The sequence below is a fragment of the Pectinophora gossypiella genome, chromosome 23 (assembly GCF_024362695.1).
Source record: "Pectinophora gossypiella chromosome 23, ilPecGoss1.1, whole genome shotgun sequence".
NCBI lineage: Eukaryota > Metazoa > Arthropoda > Insecta > Lepidoptera > Gelechiidae > Pectinophora > Pectinophora gossypiella.
In genome coordinates, this window is record NC_065426.1 from 506,596 (window position 1) to 522,516 (window position 15,921).

The following is a 15,921-nucleotide window of genomic DNA, read 5'->3' on the forward strand; positions in this document are numbered from 1 at the left end:
AAAACAATGAAGAAGATTTTCCGATGGATGTACCTCTGACTACCCCAATTGGGATATAGTTGTGAGCTTATATTGTGTTATGAAATATTAGAGAATAAGGTAAATTATTAGTTTGATAATTATAAAATCTGATGACGTCATCAGAATGGTTATTCTTCGAATTTTTCTAATTGTCAAAATGAATCGAAACAATTCATCTAAAAAAGCAATATTCAAATTAAACCGTAAGTCTCATTACATGTCAAATATGATAGTGCGACAAGGTTCTAAAGTGGGTACATGATATTGCTCATATGTACACTTTGATCTTCCTCGTGTCCATTTATCTTGTTTCTATGAAATGTTACATACTTTGTTTGTTATTTACAAATCTAAAAGCGGATATAATATTAATTACAAGTGACTGGTATAATCATATCAAACAGTTATTATAATTTTAGCAGATACTTACTGCTTATTGTACAAAACTAATAAATTAATTATTAAATAGAACGGCCTCCGTGGTCCAGTGGTTGAGCGTTGGGCTCACGATCCGGAGGTCCCGCGTTCGAATCCTGGTAGAGACATATCACAAAAATCACTTTGTGATCCCTAGTTTGGTTAGGATATTACAGGCTGATCACCTGATTGTCCAAAAAGTAAGATGATCCGTGCTTCGCAAGGCATGTTGAACCGTTGGTCCCGGTTATTACTTACTGATGTAAGTAGGTAGTCGTTACATGAGCCATGTCAGGTGCCTTTGGCGGCTCAATAGTAACCCTGACACCAGGGTTGATGAGGTTGGTACTCCACCGCACAACTCACACGATAGAAGAAGAATGTTTCTGAATTTATAGGTATACTTACTGAATAAAGATGTTTTGGCATTTGATTTTATACGGAATAACGCCAGGGAGATGATGGTGCTGATTCCTGTACACATCATCTAATTTTATTTTAAGTTATACCTGTCATTTTCTTATCCGCCGGAAAAGAAAGGGACGAATAATCGACAGGCATAAAATTTATGGAACACACGTCAATTTTAGGCAGAAACTTAAAAGCTCTCCCAAAATTTTACATTGGCCAATAACCCGACAGGATTAAATTTACAGCACACGTGAAACGGGTTGCGTACAAGCGAGCTGCCTAAATAATTCGCCCGGGTTATTCATTCATATTAAAATTAACAGTTGTCAATCTCCCGTCCCTTTCCTTTTCGGTGGATAAGAAAATGACGGTATAACTTAAAATAAAATTAGGAGGTGTCTGCAGGAATCGGGGCCGATGCATGTCTTGAAGTTGATTAAGGAAAACATTTCTCTCTTACAAATGATGAACTACTTATTCATAAAATAAGTAAACATGAGATTGATCCATTATCGGTTAGAATTCATAATTATACTTGCTTATCATTCAATTTCGAACGACAGAAGTCTATTAGGTATGATAATTGATAAGGGGCTTAGTAATGTAATAAATATGAGTTCATATATATTCAATTCAAAAGGCCAGTACAATTGAAGACAAAGAAATGATTAAAGCGCGTACTATTCCCAAAACAATTTATGTTATGATGGATAAATTATTCTTCTATCATGTGAGTTGTGAGGTGGATTACCAACCCCATCAATCCTGGTGTCAGGGTTATTATTGATCCGCTAAAAACCCCTAACATGGACTCATGTAACGACTACGTACTTACATCAGTAAGTAATAACCGGGACCAACGGCTTAACGTACCTTCCGAAGCACGAATCATTTTACTTTTAGACAATCAGGTGATCAGCCTATAATAATAATAATAATAATAATTTATTTATTTCACGAAACATGTCTCATATGTGTTAGTAAACTTATTCTAGATGTTAGTAGCTTTATCTAATATTAGATGCTATGACATGCAAGTCACAGCATCTACGCAGATACGGGCAGTCGAGTCGCGCACTTATCATCGGGAGGGGGGGTGTCCTAACCAAATTAGGGATCATAAAGTGATTTTTGTGATTTGTCCCCACCGGGATTCGAACCCGGGACCTCCGGATCGTGAGCACAACGCTCAACCACTGAACCACGGAGGCCGCCGATAGATAAATAAACTTTGTAATCGAGCTACTAACTTTTGACCTTTCAATGTTTATAAGAATATATAGGTTAACTCGCATAGCGTCTCTCACCTGTTTACGTCATCCGTCACTTTGACCCACTTACGATCACTACAGACATGCTTCCTGACCTAATTCTAGGTTATAATATTACGGAAACTCATCTAAAACTAATAAATTCCCATTGTATTCCTTAAAATTAAGTTAAGATTCATTAAAAGCGAAACAAAATCACGGCAATATAGGAATATTACGAATGTTTCGCGTTATAACCTAATGGTAAAAGCTTCAACGCGCAGACGCGAGCTAAAGCTCAGCACATGCGCAGTTCAAACGTCAAATCTATTTTAGAATCACAAGCTTACGTGAGGAGCGAGCTCTCACACCGTACAGCTCACGAAACTCGCAAAAATACAACCAAAATCCACTAAAATTGTCATAAAAATTCCAACGACCGTGACGTAACATTGTGTTCTAAACAACGTGAATAAACAAACTGAAAATGTGACAAAAGACTGCAGTGACATTAAATTTTAACGAGATAAACATAATAAGTGTTAAAAAGCAAAATGCGGCAATGCGGTACAATGGGATCGATGCAAACAGTATTTCTAGATGCCAAAATTAAAAACATATAGTGTCAAATTTACTAAAACATGGAGCCTTTAATAGATAGGAACAACTTTGCCATTAGCGCAATGGTGACTGTAGCAATGCAGATACTGTACTTCACAGTGGCTTCGCTGTTCCAAACCGACAAGCTGACTGACTTCACTGGGGGTGCAAACTTCATCATCATAGCTCTGTTGACTTTCTTCCTGGGCCAAGGATCGAGCCACTTAAAAAGTTACGACAGCAGACAACTCATGGTTACGGCATTCGTTTGCGTTTGGGGCGCGAGACTCTCTGGATACTTGATCTACAGAATCTACCACATCGGCAGGGACAAACAGTTTGAAGACCGTAAAAGTAACACCTTGAGGTTCCTTGTCTTTTACACGTTCCAAGCCGTCTGGGTCTACGTCGTAAGTCTACCAGTCATCATCATAAATTCTCCTCATCATTCTTATCCTAAATCTCCGAAAACTATGACCACTTTAGACTCGGCTGGTGCTGGAGTGTTTGTGATAGGATTACTGATCGAGACGTACGCTGACTTACAGAAGTTTGCCTTTAGACAAGAGCCTGATAACCAAGGGAAGTGGTGCAATGACGGACTGTGGGGCCTGTCAAGACACCCAAACTACTTTGGTGAAGTAGTGCTGTGGTGGGGAATTTTCATCATATCTCTGAACGTAATTGAAGGTGTCGAATGGGTAGCGATACTGTCACCTCTATTCACGACTGCAATCATATTGTTCTTATCTGGAATACCTCTACTGGAACGATCGGCGGACGAAAAATACAGAGATAACCCAGATTACTTGTATTATAAGGCGTCGACGTCGCCCCTGATACCGATCCCGCCGGCTATTTACGTGGAAGTGCCGAAGTTTTTGAAATTCGTCATGTGTTGCGAGTTCCCTATATACGATTCTACCGGTGACGACTTCCCTGCGCCTACCATAGTCACTGAGACGACAAGCATATCGATGGTGCAATCCCAAACATAGCTAACGCACGCCGTCCGTGACGTCACGGCGGCAAAACCCGAAACACAGAACTATAAGAGCCAAAGTACACAAAAACAATTGTGATACACGGCTGAGGATAAGCCTCAGAAGATATTGCCAAATTCATTGCCACTAAAACAAAGTAATACTATAGATATGAACTTGTATAATAATTATATGGAAAATTTAAAGAAAAGTAGACGTGTCGCTTTAGGTCTTTTGGAGGATAATAAAGATCTGTGTGAGGATGAAGATGATGTGATTAGAAACAGTCCTGCTGACATAGATGTAGAGGCGGGCCCTAGTACTAGTCAAGAAAAGCCTAAGAGACCAACAGAGTTCGTTAAGTATGGTAAAATAACTTTTAATACTACAGCTATTTTGCATCATTATCCTCAACTCAACAATAAAACTAATGGTGAGAGGCATCAGAGTGTGTCAGTGGCTACTAAGAAGTCTGACCTAAACTTGGTAGAAGTCTTACAGGATAACAACAACGATGAGACGTCAGAGAATAAAGAAGTAAAAGTAGCAGTATCAGAAGATAAGAGTAATGGTAACACGAATGAGACTCCAAAAGCGAATGGGGTCGTCAATGCCAAAGTGAACTGCGTAGTCAAATCAGACAATACAATCGAGGTCCTAAAGAACCCTGTAAAATTTACAGAGGAAAAGCTTGTATGAGATTTGGAGAAACAGTTTTTTTCGCTTCACTTTTTAATACGGAGATTGTGGCATCAGAAACTAAGGCCCGCCCGGGTCAAACCAGACATATCGAACTATGAAATGTTGTAACTGTAAATATGAATAAAAAGACTGCAAAAGATATAAATGTAATAATATTAAATATATAACGAGAATATAAATGCTATGAATGTGAAACAATGTTTGTTGTAAGAAATCGTTCGATTGATAAGAAATTATAGCATATATTTAGATAAATAGATGTGCTGTATGAAAATTTAATCTGAATGATAGTGGGATAGTCCCGAAATCCGTCTTGAATAGCATAATTATATATACTTAGAAAGTACTACGTTTGGTTTCTACGGAAGTGCCACAAGATCGTAGATTTTGGTAAGTATCACTTTTTATAAGTTTTAAAAATGGTTAAATCTTGATTGTTTCACCCCCACTTGCTGATTATTGCCTTATAAATACAACCAAGAGGGCTAAAACTGCATCAATCAATTCATCTAAAAGTTATATTGCCATTTAAAAATAAGTGCGCAATATCAACAAAATGTTAAATAGCAATATTGCTTTTTTAGATAAATTGCTCCAATGAAGCATTTTTAACCCCTAAGATCTTATTTGACAGTAGTATTGCTATCAGATACTTATCCGGCAGATAGGCTATCTATCAGACAGTTTATCAATAAGTAGTAAAACGTGCCAAAGACCATGGATAATACCACCGGCAACAAATATTCGGTCTTACATATGGTGATTTTTTGAATAAATATTTTTGAATTTTTTTTGAATTTTTTTTGTGAGCGTCGATCTATAGTTTACTTTTAACTTAGGTTTTTTTACATCCTTGAAAGATACGCCAAAAAAGCAGTGGAGTCATCATCTCTCTAGCATTATCCAATTGTCACGGGGTCCGCTTACCTAACCTGAAGATTTGACAGGTCCGGTTTTTTACAGTAACGACTGCCTGTCTGATCTTACCAACCAGCCCAGGTGACGTCACATGCCTCCGAAACGCATTTCTCGGGTACGTGGGTTTCCTCACGATGTTTTCCTTCACCGCTGAGCACGTGATGATCATTTATGCTCTAAACATGAATTCGAAAAACGATTTCGAAAATCATAGGTTTAGACATGTGCTTGATTCGAACTTGCGACCTTACAGTGAGTGCAAAGCGTTCTTCCAACGAGGCTACCGCGGCTCCACAAAAAAAGTCTATTTTTAAAACCGCTAACGAACCTTGACTGCGTAATACACCAAGCGCCCGTATACAAAACTAAGCTATAAATAACTCGTTACAGGAAGCATGTGCATTATTGTTACATATTTATGCATAAATCAGAAATCAGAATTATTTATTCAACGTAATTACCATGGATAAACTTGAAATCAATGTAACATTTTTGAATTTTGAATTTACGTCATTTCGCAAGGTGTTATGGCTGAGAAGAAGAAAAGACAAGAAACTGCAACAGCAACACATCTTTTAAATCAATGAGCGTATACATTACAAGTTATTTAATAATTAGAAGAACACATCTAATACTGAATATATCAGGGGCCTTTGGCGGGTCAATAATAACCATGACACCAGGGTTGATGAGGTTGGTAATCCATCTCACAACCCACACAACAAAAGAAGTATTAGGCGTGTTAAGTCAAAACTCCACTGCGTTGCGCCAATGCGGGTAAAGTTGCTGGTGTGTAAGTCAGCTAAGTTTACCTGGCCTATCTTATCTTGTTTCCGGCAATTTGTCTGAAAGCAGTTGCGAGGAGTTGGCGACTATCCAACTGCATTACGGCGATTGCTATTTAAAAATTACACACATACCTGATGGCGCTGATTTCAGTACACAACATCTAAATTTATTTTAAAGTATAAGTACCTGTGATTTTCTTATCCGCCGAAAAGGAAGGAATAGGAAATTGAGTCTTGCAATGTATGGTACACACGTCAATTTTAACAGCCCAGCAACACATATGTATAAATATATATATATATATATATATATATATATATATATATATATATATATATTGTCTTTCTTAAGTTAAAGCTTCTTAGATATTAAATATTTGTTTATTTTTTTAAATGTTGGTGATTGGTAATAAAAATAATCAGGCGCTGAAATTTTCCAGATTTTTATTTTCAGATTACTCTGAAAGCTTTTGTTGCATATTTGCATATTGATAAATTTTCAATATGTTGAGGTACATTGCTCGTACATTGCTGTCATACTAATAACAATCTTGAATTGTTAGTAATGTGCTAGTAATTGTTAGTAATGTAGATTTAAGAATACACTCGCCATTCTGACAGTCAGGTTAGCGGCTCACTTATTTTTTGATATAACTTTTGTTCCAAAAAGGTACATTACTTTTAATTTTAGGTACATTCATTCTTACATACATTCTTCTCGTATCGAAATCATCACCATTTATAACCATACACCCGCCATCCTGACCCACACAAACAAAGAACAGTCTCACAAAGTGATTTTGACAATGTCCCCATAGGGAATCGAACCTGGACCTCCAAATCATGAGTTTAACGCTCTAACCACTAGACCACGGAGGCTGTTTATGTTTAAGTATTATTAACCGGGCACAAATCCTGGAAACACGATATAAAGTAGAATTCCGTGGTTAAGACCCCGAGCCGAGATTTGAACCTGTGACTCTTGGATCTCGGATTATTGGAAATATAGTTGTGAGCTTATAACATAACATAACAAATACTTTATTGCACACGCAGTAAGTACAAAAAATACACAACAAGGAGTACAATAGGCGGCCTTATTGCTAAGTAGCAATTTCTTCCAGACTCTTCTCTCTTCTATTTTCTTCTTTCTTTTCTTCGTAGATTGTTCCTATACATTTTTTCTTTACAAGTAGGTACATAGTGGCCCCGATTCCTGCAGACACCTCCTAATTTTACTTTAAATTATACCTGTCATTTTCTCATCCACCGAAAAGGAAAGGGACGGATGATTGACAGCTCTTGATTATAGGAAGAATGAATAAATTAATGAATAACCCGGGCGAATCGAAATGGTATCTCGCTGATATGCAAACCGTTTGACGTGAGCTGTCAACTTAATTCTGCCGGGTTATTAGCCAATGTCAATTTTTATAGGGTTGTTTTAGATTTGTGTTAAAATTGACGTGTGTTCCATAAATTTTATGCTTGTCGATTACCCGTCCCTTTCCTTTTCGGCGGATAAGAAAATGACAGGTATAACTTAAAATAAAATAAGTAGGTATGTAATGTCTACAGGAATTAGCACCATTGCCACAATGTCCGTACTCCGAACGACACAGCTGGCGTCTTGGATCAATGCCAGGATATTCACCAACTGTTGTCATTCAGCTGAGATCCACTTGGACAATATAGGGCATTGCCATTACAAACGAATGCAAGGAATTATAAGTACGCTGCTGCCTTGTGTCACACACCGGACACTTCATACAAAACACTTCGTTTTGGACTTCATATCAACAGTGGCTGCAAGTTGTCTTTGATTACTTGTGGCTCTTCCCCCCCCCCCCCCCCTTTAGGGATTACAGGCGTGATTTTATGTACGTGTATGCATGTACTTCGTTTTACACAGACACTACACATTGACGTTATCAACACGCGCAACTGTGTGTGTGACGTCTGACGTCTGTCTGACCTTCCAACCCGAAGAGAAAACCAATACATCATCAATCCTAGTGTCAGGGTTATTATTCAGCCGCCATAGGCCCCTGACATGGCTCGTGAATGATTACGCATTTACTTAAGTAAATGGTAGCCGGGAAAAACTACTTAACGTGCCCTCGGGTGATTAGTCTGCGATGTCCTAACCAAAGTAAATCACAAACTGATTTTTGTCCACACCGGGATTCAAACCCGGGACCTTCATTGACCATGTAACTAATCATCTACCTTCGTTGTTCCAGCACGGAGGTCGCCCAGATAACATCGATTAGACACTGCAACATCAATTGGGTCAATTTCGAGGGGTGTGTAGACGTCACCTTTGGAATTCCACTTGTCTACGAAGACCAGGAGAGCAGCAGGTTGAATGAGGAAGACCTTGCGGCTATGTGGGAGACGTATGTGGACCAGGACCCCTTCGCGCAGAGGTTGAGCAGCTTGGGTATCAGTGTAAGTGTTCAATAGAGACTGATTGATAACCTTTTGGTGGCAAAGATGTGCTGCCGCTAAAGGATGTTTTGGAGTACCGAACTGAGCATAGTATCTTGTTAGTGTTATTGTGACGAGGGACCGACAATCCAACGGCGCCATGTTGGAATTAGTGTATGTAGGTCGCGCTGTGCAAACTTCATTAGCGCGTTTCAGGACTGCATTGAATAATGTGCGCCATCAGTTGATTATGGACGGAACTAGCTGGTCATCTAGTTGTGGCTGCCACGACCTGAGATAACGGGCAGAGCCACAAGCAACCAGAACACCTCCTGCAGACACTTTTTATACGAAGTTCTAACCGTGTGGTGACAGGTGGTCAGTCCACGAAGATAGACAAGACAAGTCCTGCCTCTCTTGGTAAAAACCAAAAAATAATATGCCCCAGATGACGAATTGCTGAGCATCTTCTAAGTTTTTTTGGTGTTCCCAGTTTAGCATGCCTACAAGCAAACATTTTAAGGAATAAACTTGTCTACTCCAGGTGTTCCCAGTACCCAACGACGGCCAAGTCCTAATGGCGTGGATGGTGCTGGGTGTGGGAGTGATTATCTCAGCAGCCATGCTGGCCTTCGCGCTGTGGCGGTACAGCTGTTTCGACTCTTACACCAGGTATGACTACCTTTTTTTCCATCATCTCTCTAGCATAATATTGAAGAGTTTTTCCAAGGAGGCCGATGTGGTTATGAGGGGAAAAGCTTTACTAGGTAACCTATCCTTTAGGCAGATAGGATCAGAGTACAAGAAAGAACATTAAAAAATAAGCAGCCAGTGTCTTGAGTGTTGAAGAGTTTTTAGAACAAGATCATTCCCGAGAACAGCACGTCCCTGGTGACGACTGTATCCCCGAAGATGCACTCACCCACCCCTCGCGAGGCATGAAATGGGCGAGCCTATTGCCGTCAACCGGTCCAAATCCTGGAAACCACGTAATATTAATTAACACTTTCAAGGACAGAACGTCTAATGACGTTCCGATTCCAAGGTGTCATATTACCTATTATGACACCTTGGGATCGGAACGTTATTAGACGTTCTGTCCTTGAAAGTGTTAACTATGATCCAAACATTAATTCAAACCCATAAATAACTTAGGAAATTCTGGCTTTATTGTCTCCACTCTCTCTCTCTCTCTCTCTCTCTCTATTTAAGAGCTGCGCTCTTGTCGGTAGAGTAATCGCCATTCCTCTCTTCTTCCCGCCAAAACCTTCACCTCCCGATACGACATGACCTGCACCTTCTCTTTTATTTGTTTCATAAATGTTCTCCTAGGTCTACCCCTTCCTCTCTTTCCTTCAATTTTTCCTTCTATAATGTTTGTTATAAATGAATCATATCGTATCAGGTGGCCAATCATATTTCCTACCCGGTTCTCTATAGTCTTCAATATGGTTCTCTCCACTATTACTACATAAATTAATTAGACAAGATTTTCGTCAGACAAGACTTAGAAAAGCAGCTATTTTTTTAATTTTAGAAGCAATTTTTTAATGCCTTTAAACTTTAAAACTGATTGAATTCGAAAGAGATGTCTTTAATCTTACCAATAATAACTATCTTTAATTTTACATTGGAACATTCCAGAATGAAGTCCTTCAGCGACACAGACAGTATTCGCGACGAGAAGCGCGACCTGGACCTGTACCCCACCCCCCACCAAACGCTGCCTCCCCTCTACGCAGACAATGACTACAAGTGGGCTGACGCCAAATATGAAGACTCCACACGGGGTAAGACTGGACAACAGTTAATATTAAAGCTCTACCCGGGCATAGAATAAGAACTAATATTACGTATAGACCAGCAACTCTCCGCTCCCCACCAGCGTCTGAGCTAGGTTTACCTCACACACCTACATAATTTAGAACATAGTTTAGACTTGAATTGTGAAGGCAGCGCGCGGATCGCTGTTTTTTATTCTGTTCGAATTTTGAAATTGGTCGCCGACGTTCTTTCATCTGATTCGAATATTAGTAATTGCCCGCGCTGGGTACGCCTGCGCGGCGCTTATAAATATATTTTTTTTATTACAGTTTTTATATTTATTTTTCATGGTATTTCATCAAAACATGCCAATAATTTGCAATAAAATTTAACCTAATCTGTTGCAATTAAATAGTTCAGTGATTTTTAAGTCTATTTATTTATATTGTGACCCTTTATTGTTCAAAGTTTCTCGTTTGTGATTTGTGTGGTAAATAAATAAATAAATATTAACTGATTATTAAAAAAGCATCTTTCGTAAGTAGTACTTCCCTAAATAAATAATAACGATTAAATTAGGTATTCTAATTGGCAGCCCTCAGACGTCACACACACAGTTGCGCGTGTTGATAATGTCAATGTGTAGTGTCTGTGTAAAACGAGGTTGTTTGTATGAAGTGACGGCCTGCGATCAACTATTTTTTTTTAATTTCCAGTGGACATGGGTGGCTTCACCAACACAAGTTATGTCCGTGACGAGCTGTTTGACATCGACTCTGATGAAGACGTCGTCACTCCTCGGGATGGGTACGTACAGCTACAAATACTTTAAATATATAAGTAGTATAAGTACTTTAGAACTGTGTCGCATTTACATAAACCACGTAAGCGCCATTTTGAAAAATCACATTACGATGTGATTTTTAAAAAAAAAATGCGGTCGAATTGAGAACCTCCTCCTTTTTTGAAGTCGGTAAAAAGACAAAACCTCAATCAATTTCAATCTAGCGTAAATAATTATACGAAACGTTCCTTTACACACATGTGACTTGTTCATCTAGCGTTAGTCCGTTTTCATGGGGTCCGCTTACCTAACCTGAATACTGTCACATACCTCCGAAAATGCATTTCTCGGGAATGTGGATTTCCTCACGACGTTTTCTTTCACCGCTAAGCACGTCATAATCATTTATGATCTAAACATGAATTCGAAAACATATTCGACATTGGTTTAGGCCTGTTCTGGATTCGAACCTGCGACCTCAAAGTGAGAGACAAACGTTCTACCAATGGTGTATGTGATTTTTCAAAAAGACGCTTTAATGGTTTTCATTTTATTTTATTTTTTTTTAAATAAATGAGCGATAAACGTGTACACGTATTTGACAGTTAAGCAAAGTTGAATCGAATTGATTAATGAACTTGATTTAATTTTGCTTAGCTGTCAAATACTTAAAGAAACGTCGACCGCTTGTTTATTTTTTATTCGTAAGGCGGTTAATATTCCAAATGTCGCGGACAGCACAACTTATATTATCGTATGACATAACCTCATGCCTTGATAGACAATATAATTATGTACATTTAAAGTGCTTTAGCATTTTAAAAAGTTTGTATAAAGATAACCTAAATATTGTAAGAACTTAAGTCTGTCTGACCTAATAAGACAAGGTTACAGACAAGCTCTAATCATCTCCCCAGCATCATCCCGTTTAAAACAGGGTCTGCTTACCATACCTACCTGAATATTTGACCTAACCTAACCTAACCTGAAGATTAGACAGGTCAGGTGCGGGAAAATGCTTGGTAACCTGCTTAATTAAAATTCTATGACATGACTTTGAATATTACTATTGTTTTACTTATTTACTTTGTGACATACTAATAAAACTGTCTGACCTAACAAGACGACGGACCAGACAAATTAATTATTAAGCTTAACATTTTATGTGAAAAATTCAGAATAAAAAAATAAAAATGCTTATTTAATTTATATTAACCAAAAAAGCGCTTTACGCTTAAATGTACTTACTAGTTTTTTTAGGACAAAACTAATAATTTATTTTACTACTTTGTTTTTAGCAGCGCTTTCTGTTCTTTTTATGACAAGAATCAGAAGACAGTCTAGCCTAACAAGACAGAGGTTTAGACATTAAGCTTTGGTTTTGCTTATTTCAGGTACACGACAGAAGTGTAGCCGGGTTGTATACAAAAGCTGTGTATATAACGCTTGTATATAGTTGGTATGCTTTATTTTTAAAATAAATTTATATATTCACTTATTAATTTTGCCGTTGGTCGAGGCTAATAGTAGAAAACACCTGGGGGGGGGGGGGGGGGGGGTAAAATGGCCCCAACGAAGCAATTCATCTAAAAAAGCAATGTAGCAATTTGACATTTGCGCATATAAAAGTAAGTGCGCAATGCATACAATGTGGCCATTTTAACCCCCCTGGTGGACGTAACCTCCGGTCGATTAAGGGGAGGTCTGTGCCCAAGAGTGAGACGTAATATATAGGCTGTTTATGTTATATTATGTTATTTACTTATACATTAACTTACTAAAACGTCTTAAATATTTCGCACATTTAGTGTTCTTAATTAAATAAAGTACCTAATTTGGGTGGGTAGGCCCGCTACAAGGTGGACCGACGATCTGGTGAAGGTCGCGGGAAGCCGCTGGATGCGGGCAGCGCAGGACCGATCATCGTGGAGATCCTTGGGCGAGGCCTATGCCCAGCAGTGGGCGTCGTACGGCTGATGATGATGACCTAACTTCTTTTAATACTCGACCTGGGGGGTTAAAAAGATCGCTTCGAAGCATTTCATCTAAAAAAGAACTAAGTATTGCAATTTGACATTTGCGCATACAAAAGTAAGTGCGCAATGCAAACAATCAAATAGCAATATTGCTTCTTTAGATGAATTGCATCGATGTGGCTTTTTTAACCCCCTGATATCTGATTAACAAGGCACCCCTTACCCACGGTCAGCAAAAGGACGTATTTATGTAATAAGTAAACTTTTTTATAATAATCATTTTTTTATTATCTCAGCCCTCGCGGCACGGCAACTGTACGTCTATCTACGTAGATAGAGTTCGCTGCTTCTAGTGGTCGAAGATATAATTCGCACCACGCGCGGAGCGGGTGTCGTGCACACACTGCATTTTTTTTTGACGTGACTTATTGTATATTTGCCGCAGATGGCATTAACTACTTGGCCGGACAAATGGGGAGCACACTGCAGATTGTAGGAAGCTAGTATTTATATTCACAAATACAATACTAAACAATTAATAGAAAAAACGTATTTTTTCTATGATGATAAAAAATAACAGTTATTTTATTTTTTTATTCCAGAAATGCCGGCATTACTCCTAGAAATATGTACGAAGTGTAACCCGTGCGCAGTAGTAAGTATAAAACATCCTTTGAAAGTTGATTGACATCATAATGATTCATAAAGCAATAAGTTAATTGACACCTTTTATAAACACACCTCAATAATTTTATGTAAAATACTCATACATAAAAAGTAACACTTATATAATAAATAGCTGGTTACAAAAAATAAGGAAACTATTATGAGAATTTCCTACATTCATTCAAATATCTATCATCAATTTTCATTTAGATATTGTAAATATATAATTATTTTTGTTGAACTTCTCTACCGTCTAAAACTACTGCAACTTCGTGACCTGCATTTTTGGTAATTAAAAAATAATTTTAGTACAAATGACTTGCCATTTTTATTTTTTAGTAAAAAGGCCAAGCGATTTTTTTTAAAGAAATCTTACGAAATACAGCAATAAGATAGGACAATGTTTATAAGGGGTATCAACAACTACTTGTTTGAAATCAATGACAGTAAAGAATACTTTTGTTTATTTATTAACCTTCTTTTAAACTGTAATCAATTCAAATCACGCCAACAAAATTGTATAGATAAGTACCTATTTAAAAAATGTACATACGAAAATTGAATTGATTATGGTATTAAAGCATAAAAATCAAATGTCGAACATAAAATGTTAGTGTAAATCTTATAAATTTAATGTATACCAAATGTTGTGATTATGTGTAAAGTAAAAAAAATATGTAATTAATTACCATAAAAGTTTTATTTTTTAATTTTGTTTCTTTTATTTTATTAATAAAAAAATATTTTAATTTTTTTGTTTTCATTTTTATTTTATATTTACATTCATACCACCTACTATGCACTTTATCCACATCTTTAAGCAATTAATCCTAAATAAAACTCGTCCATTTTTTATCACTGAATAAAAACACGGATTTATTTTCTGGTTGTGTAAAATGGATTATTTAATGGTTGTGACCTTCCGCTGAATTTATATTACCTATTTTATAATATTTTAATCCTACAATATCCAATATATTTTCTTAAGTCATTCTTCATCGCCATATACATTTAGTAAGTACATAAGAGTTTGCAAAAGCTTTTAAAAATATATTTATTTAAAGTATCTTCTAATTAATAATAAACTTTAAGTTAACACTCTAATCATAATGTCAAGTTATAATACACAAGAAACTAAAAATAAAATAAAAACTCAATTATATTTTTTTATTTTACATTTTAATTTCGTTTTTTTTACATCTATCGCCAGTATTTTTAAATAATGATAACATAACAATTTATGGTTAAGGATAGACAAGTATATATTAGAAATAAAAAATATACAATATGCAGTCACTTTGTTACCTGATCTAGGTTATTATTATTAAAACTAAGAAACAGATTTTAGTATTACACATAGTAATAATAACAATGCGTTTTAGATGCCGAAAAATAGTAATAAGACCAAAAATACATGCATCGTATTTTTTATTTATTTTTCCAGGCTTGTAATTGTAATGTAAATATATATTTAAAAGTATAGCTTAAAAAATGAATAAAATAAATCGTTACTAAATGCCATTGCATAAGAAAGTTAAGGTTACTATAAAATACCTTATTTTGTACGACTAAAACTTTCTGAAAAAAATCTCTAAGTATTTTTCTTTTTACTGTTTTACAATACTTAAACCTTTATATTAGGGAGCTTTTTTTGGCAAAGTCATTTACTGTAAAAATGTTAGGTTGCAGAGAGACACACAGGCATAAATAACGACCATACTAATCCTAAAGTGAGCACGAAGTTATTAGTAACTAATAAAGAGACACTCCTATCAAAGCACGAATATGTATACCCTTTAGTTTTTGATGTAACTTATTGTGATTAGCCGCATATAACATTAATTACTTGGCCGAACAAATGGATAGCTGTGGGCTCTTAGGATGCCCAGTTGTGTGTGAAGTTCGGCTCAGGAAATCGAAGAGGGTTTTATTTGAAAGAATTAATCGACTCTAGCGGGTCCATAGTGATAAGCGCTGAATAGTGGAAAATGTCGACCATCATCTATAATACAGTATACCTACTGCTTTCTATGCCAGACATTCGAACTCTTTAAAATTTTTATACTTACTATATTTACTAACTATAATTTTCCGTCAAAAGTCGTAGAAACTTAGCAAGTCAATTTAGAAGGCCAAATATATTCTTCATTTATTTAGAAATCTTCCAATTTCTCTATTCTAATTATATTACCTCCATTACCCCTCTATAAT

At 36.7% G+C, this 15,921-nt stretch overlaps 3 protein-coding genes across 4 annotated transcripts in view; 2 read left to right on the plus strand and 1 right to left on the minus strand.

Annotated features, from left to right (window-relative positions):
- LOC126377330 (otolith matrix protein OMM-64-like) overlaps positions 1–14,459 on the plus strand; it is a 33,435-nt gene extending 18,976 nt beyond the window's left edge. Inside the window, exons 5-10 of one of the 2 annotated variants that reach the window (XM_050025018.1) lie at positions 8,334–8,541; positions 9,065–9,192; positions 10,165–10,310; positions 11,001–11,091; positions 12,463–12,527; positions 13,647–14,459. In XM_050025018.1, the coding sequence (XP_049880975.1) occupies positions 8,334–8,541; positions 9,065–9,192; positions 10,165–10,310; positions 11,001–11,091; positions 12,463–12,481 (592 nt within the window). In that variant the 3' untranslated portion in view covers positions 12,482–12,527; positions 13,647–14,459. The remainder of the gene's footprint in view (positions 1–8,333; positions 8,542–9,064; positions 9,193–10,164; positions 10,311–11,000; positions 11,092–12,462; positions 12,528–13,646) is intronic. The other variant, XM_050025017.1, reaches the window with a different exon arrangement.
- The window catches only part of LOC126377320 (S phase cyclin A-associated protein in the endoplasmic reticulum), a 526,515-nt gene that overhangs the window by 29,995 nt on the left and 480,599 nt on the right, over positions 1–15,921 (minus strand). The window lies entirely within an intron of this gene.
- Positions 1,956–3,850, plus strand: LOC126377393 (uncharacterized). The gene has a single exon (XM_050025125.1). The coding sequence runs from the start codon at positions 2,741–2,743 to the stop codon at positions 3,695–3,697; it is 957 nt and encodes a 318-aa protein (XP_049881082.1). The 5' UTR covers positions 1,956–2,740; the 3' UTR covers positions 3,698–3,850.

What these genes read in the sequence shown, in the direction of transcription:
- LOC126377393 (XM_050025125.1), top strand. Translation starts at nt 2,741, where the DNA reads ATGGAGCCTTTAATAGATAGGAACAACTTTGCCATTAGCGCAATGGTG.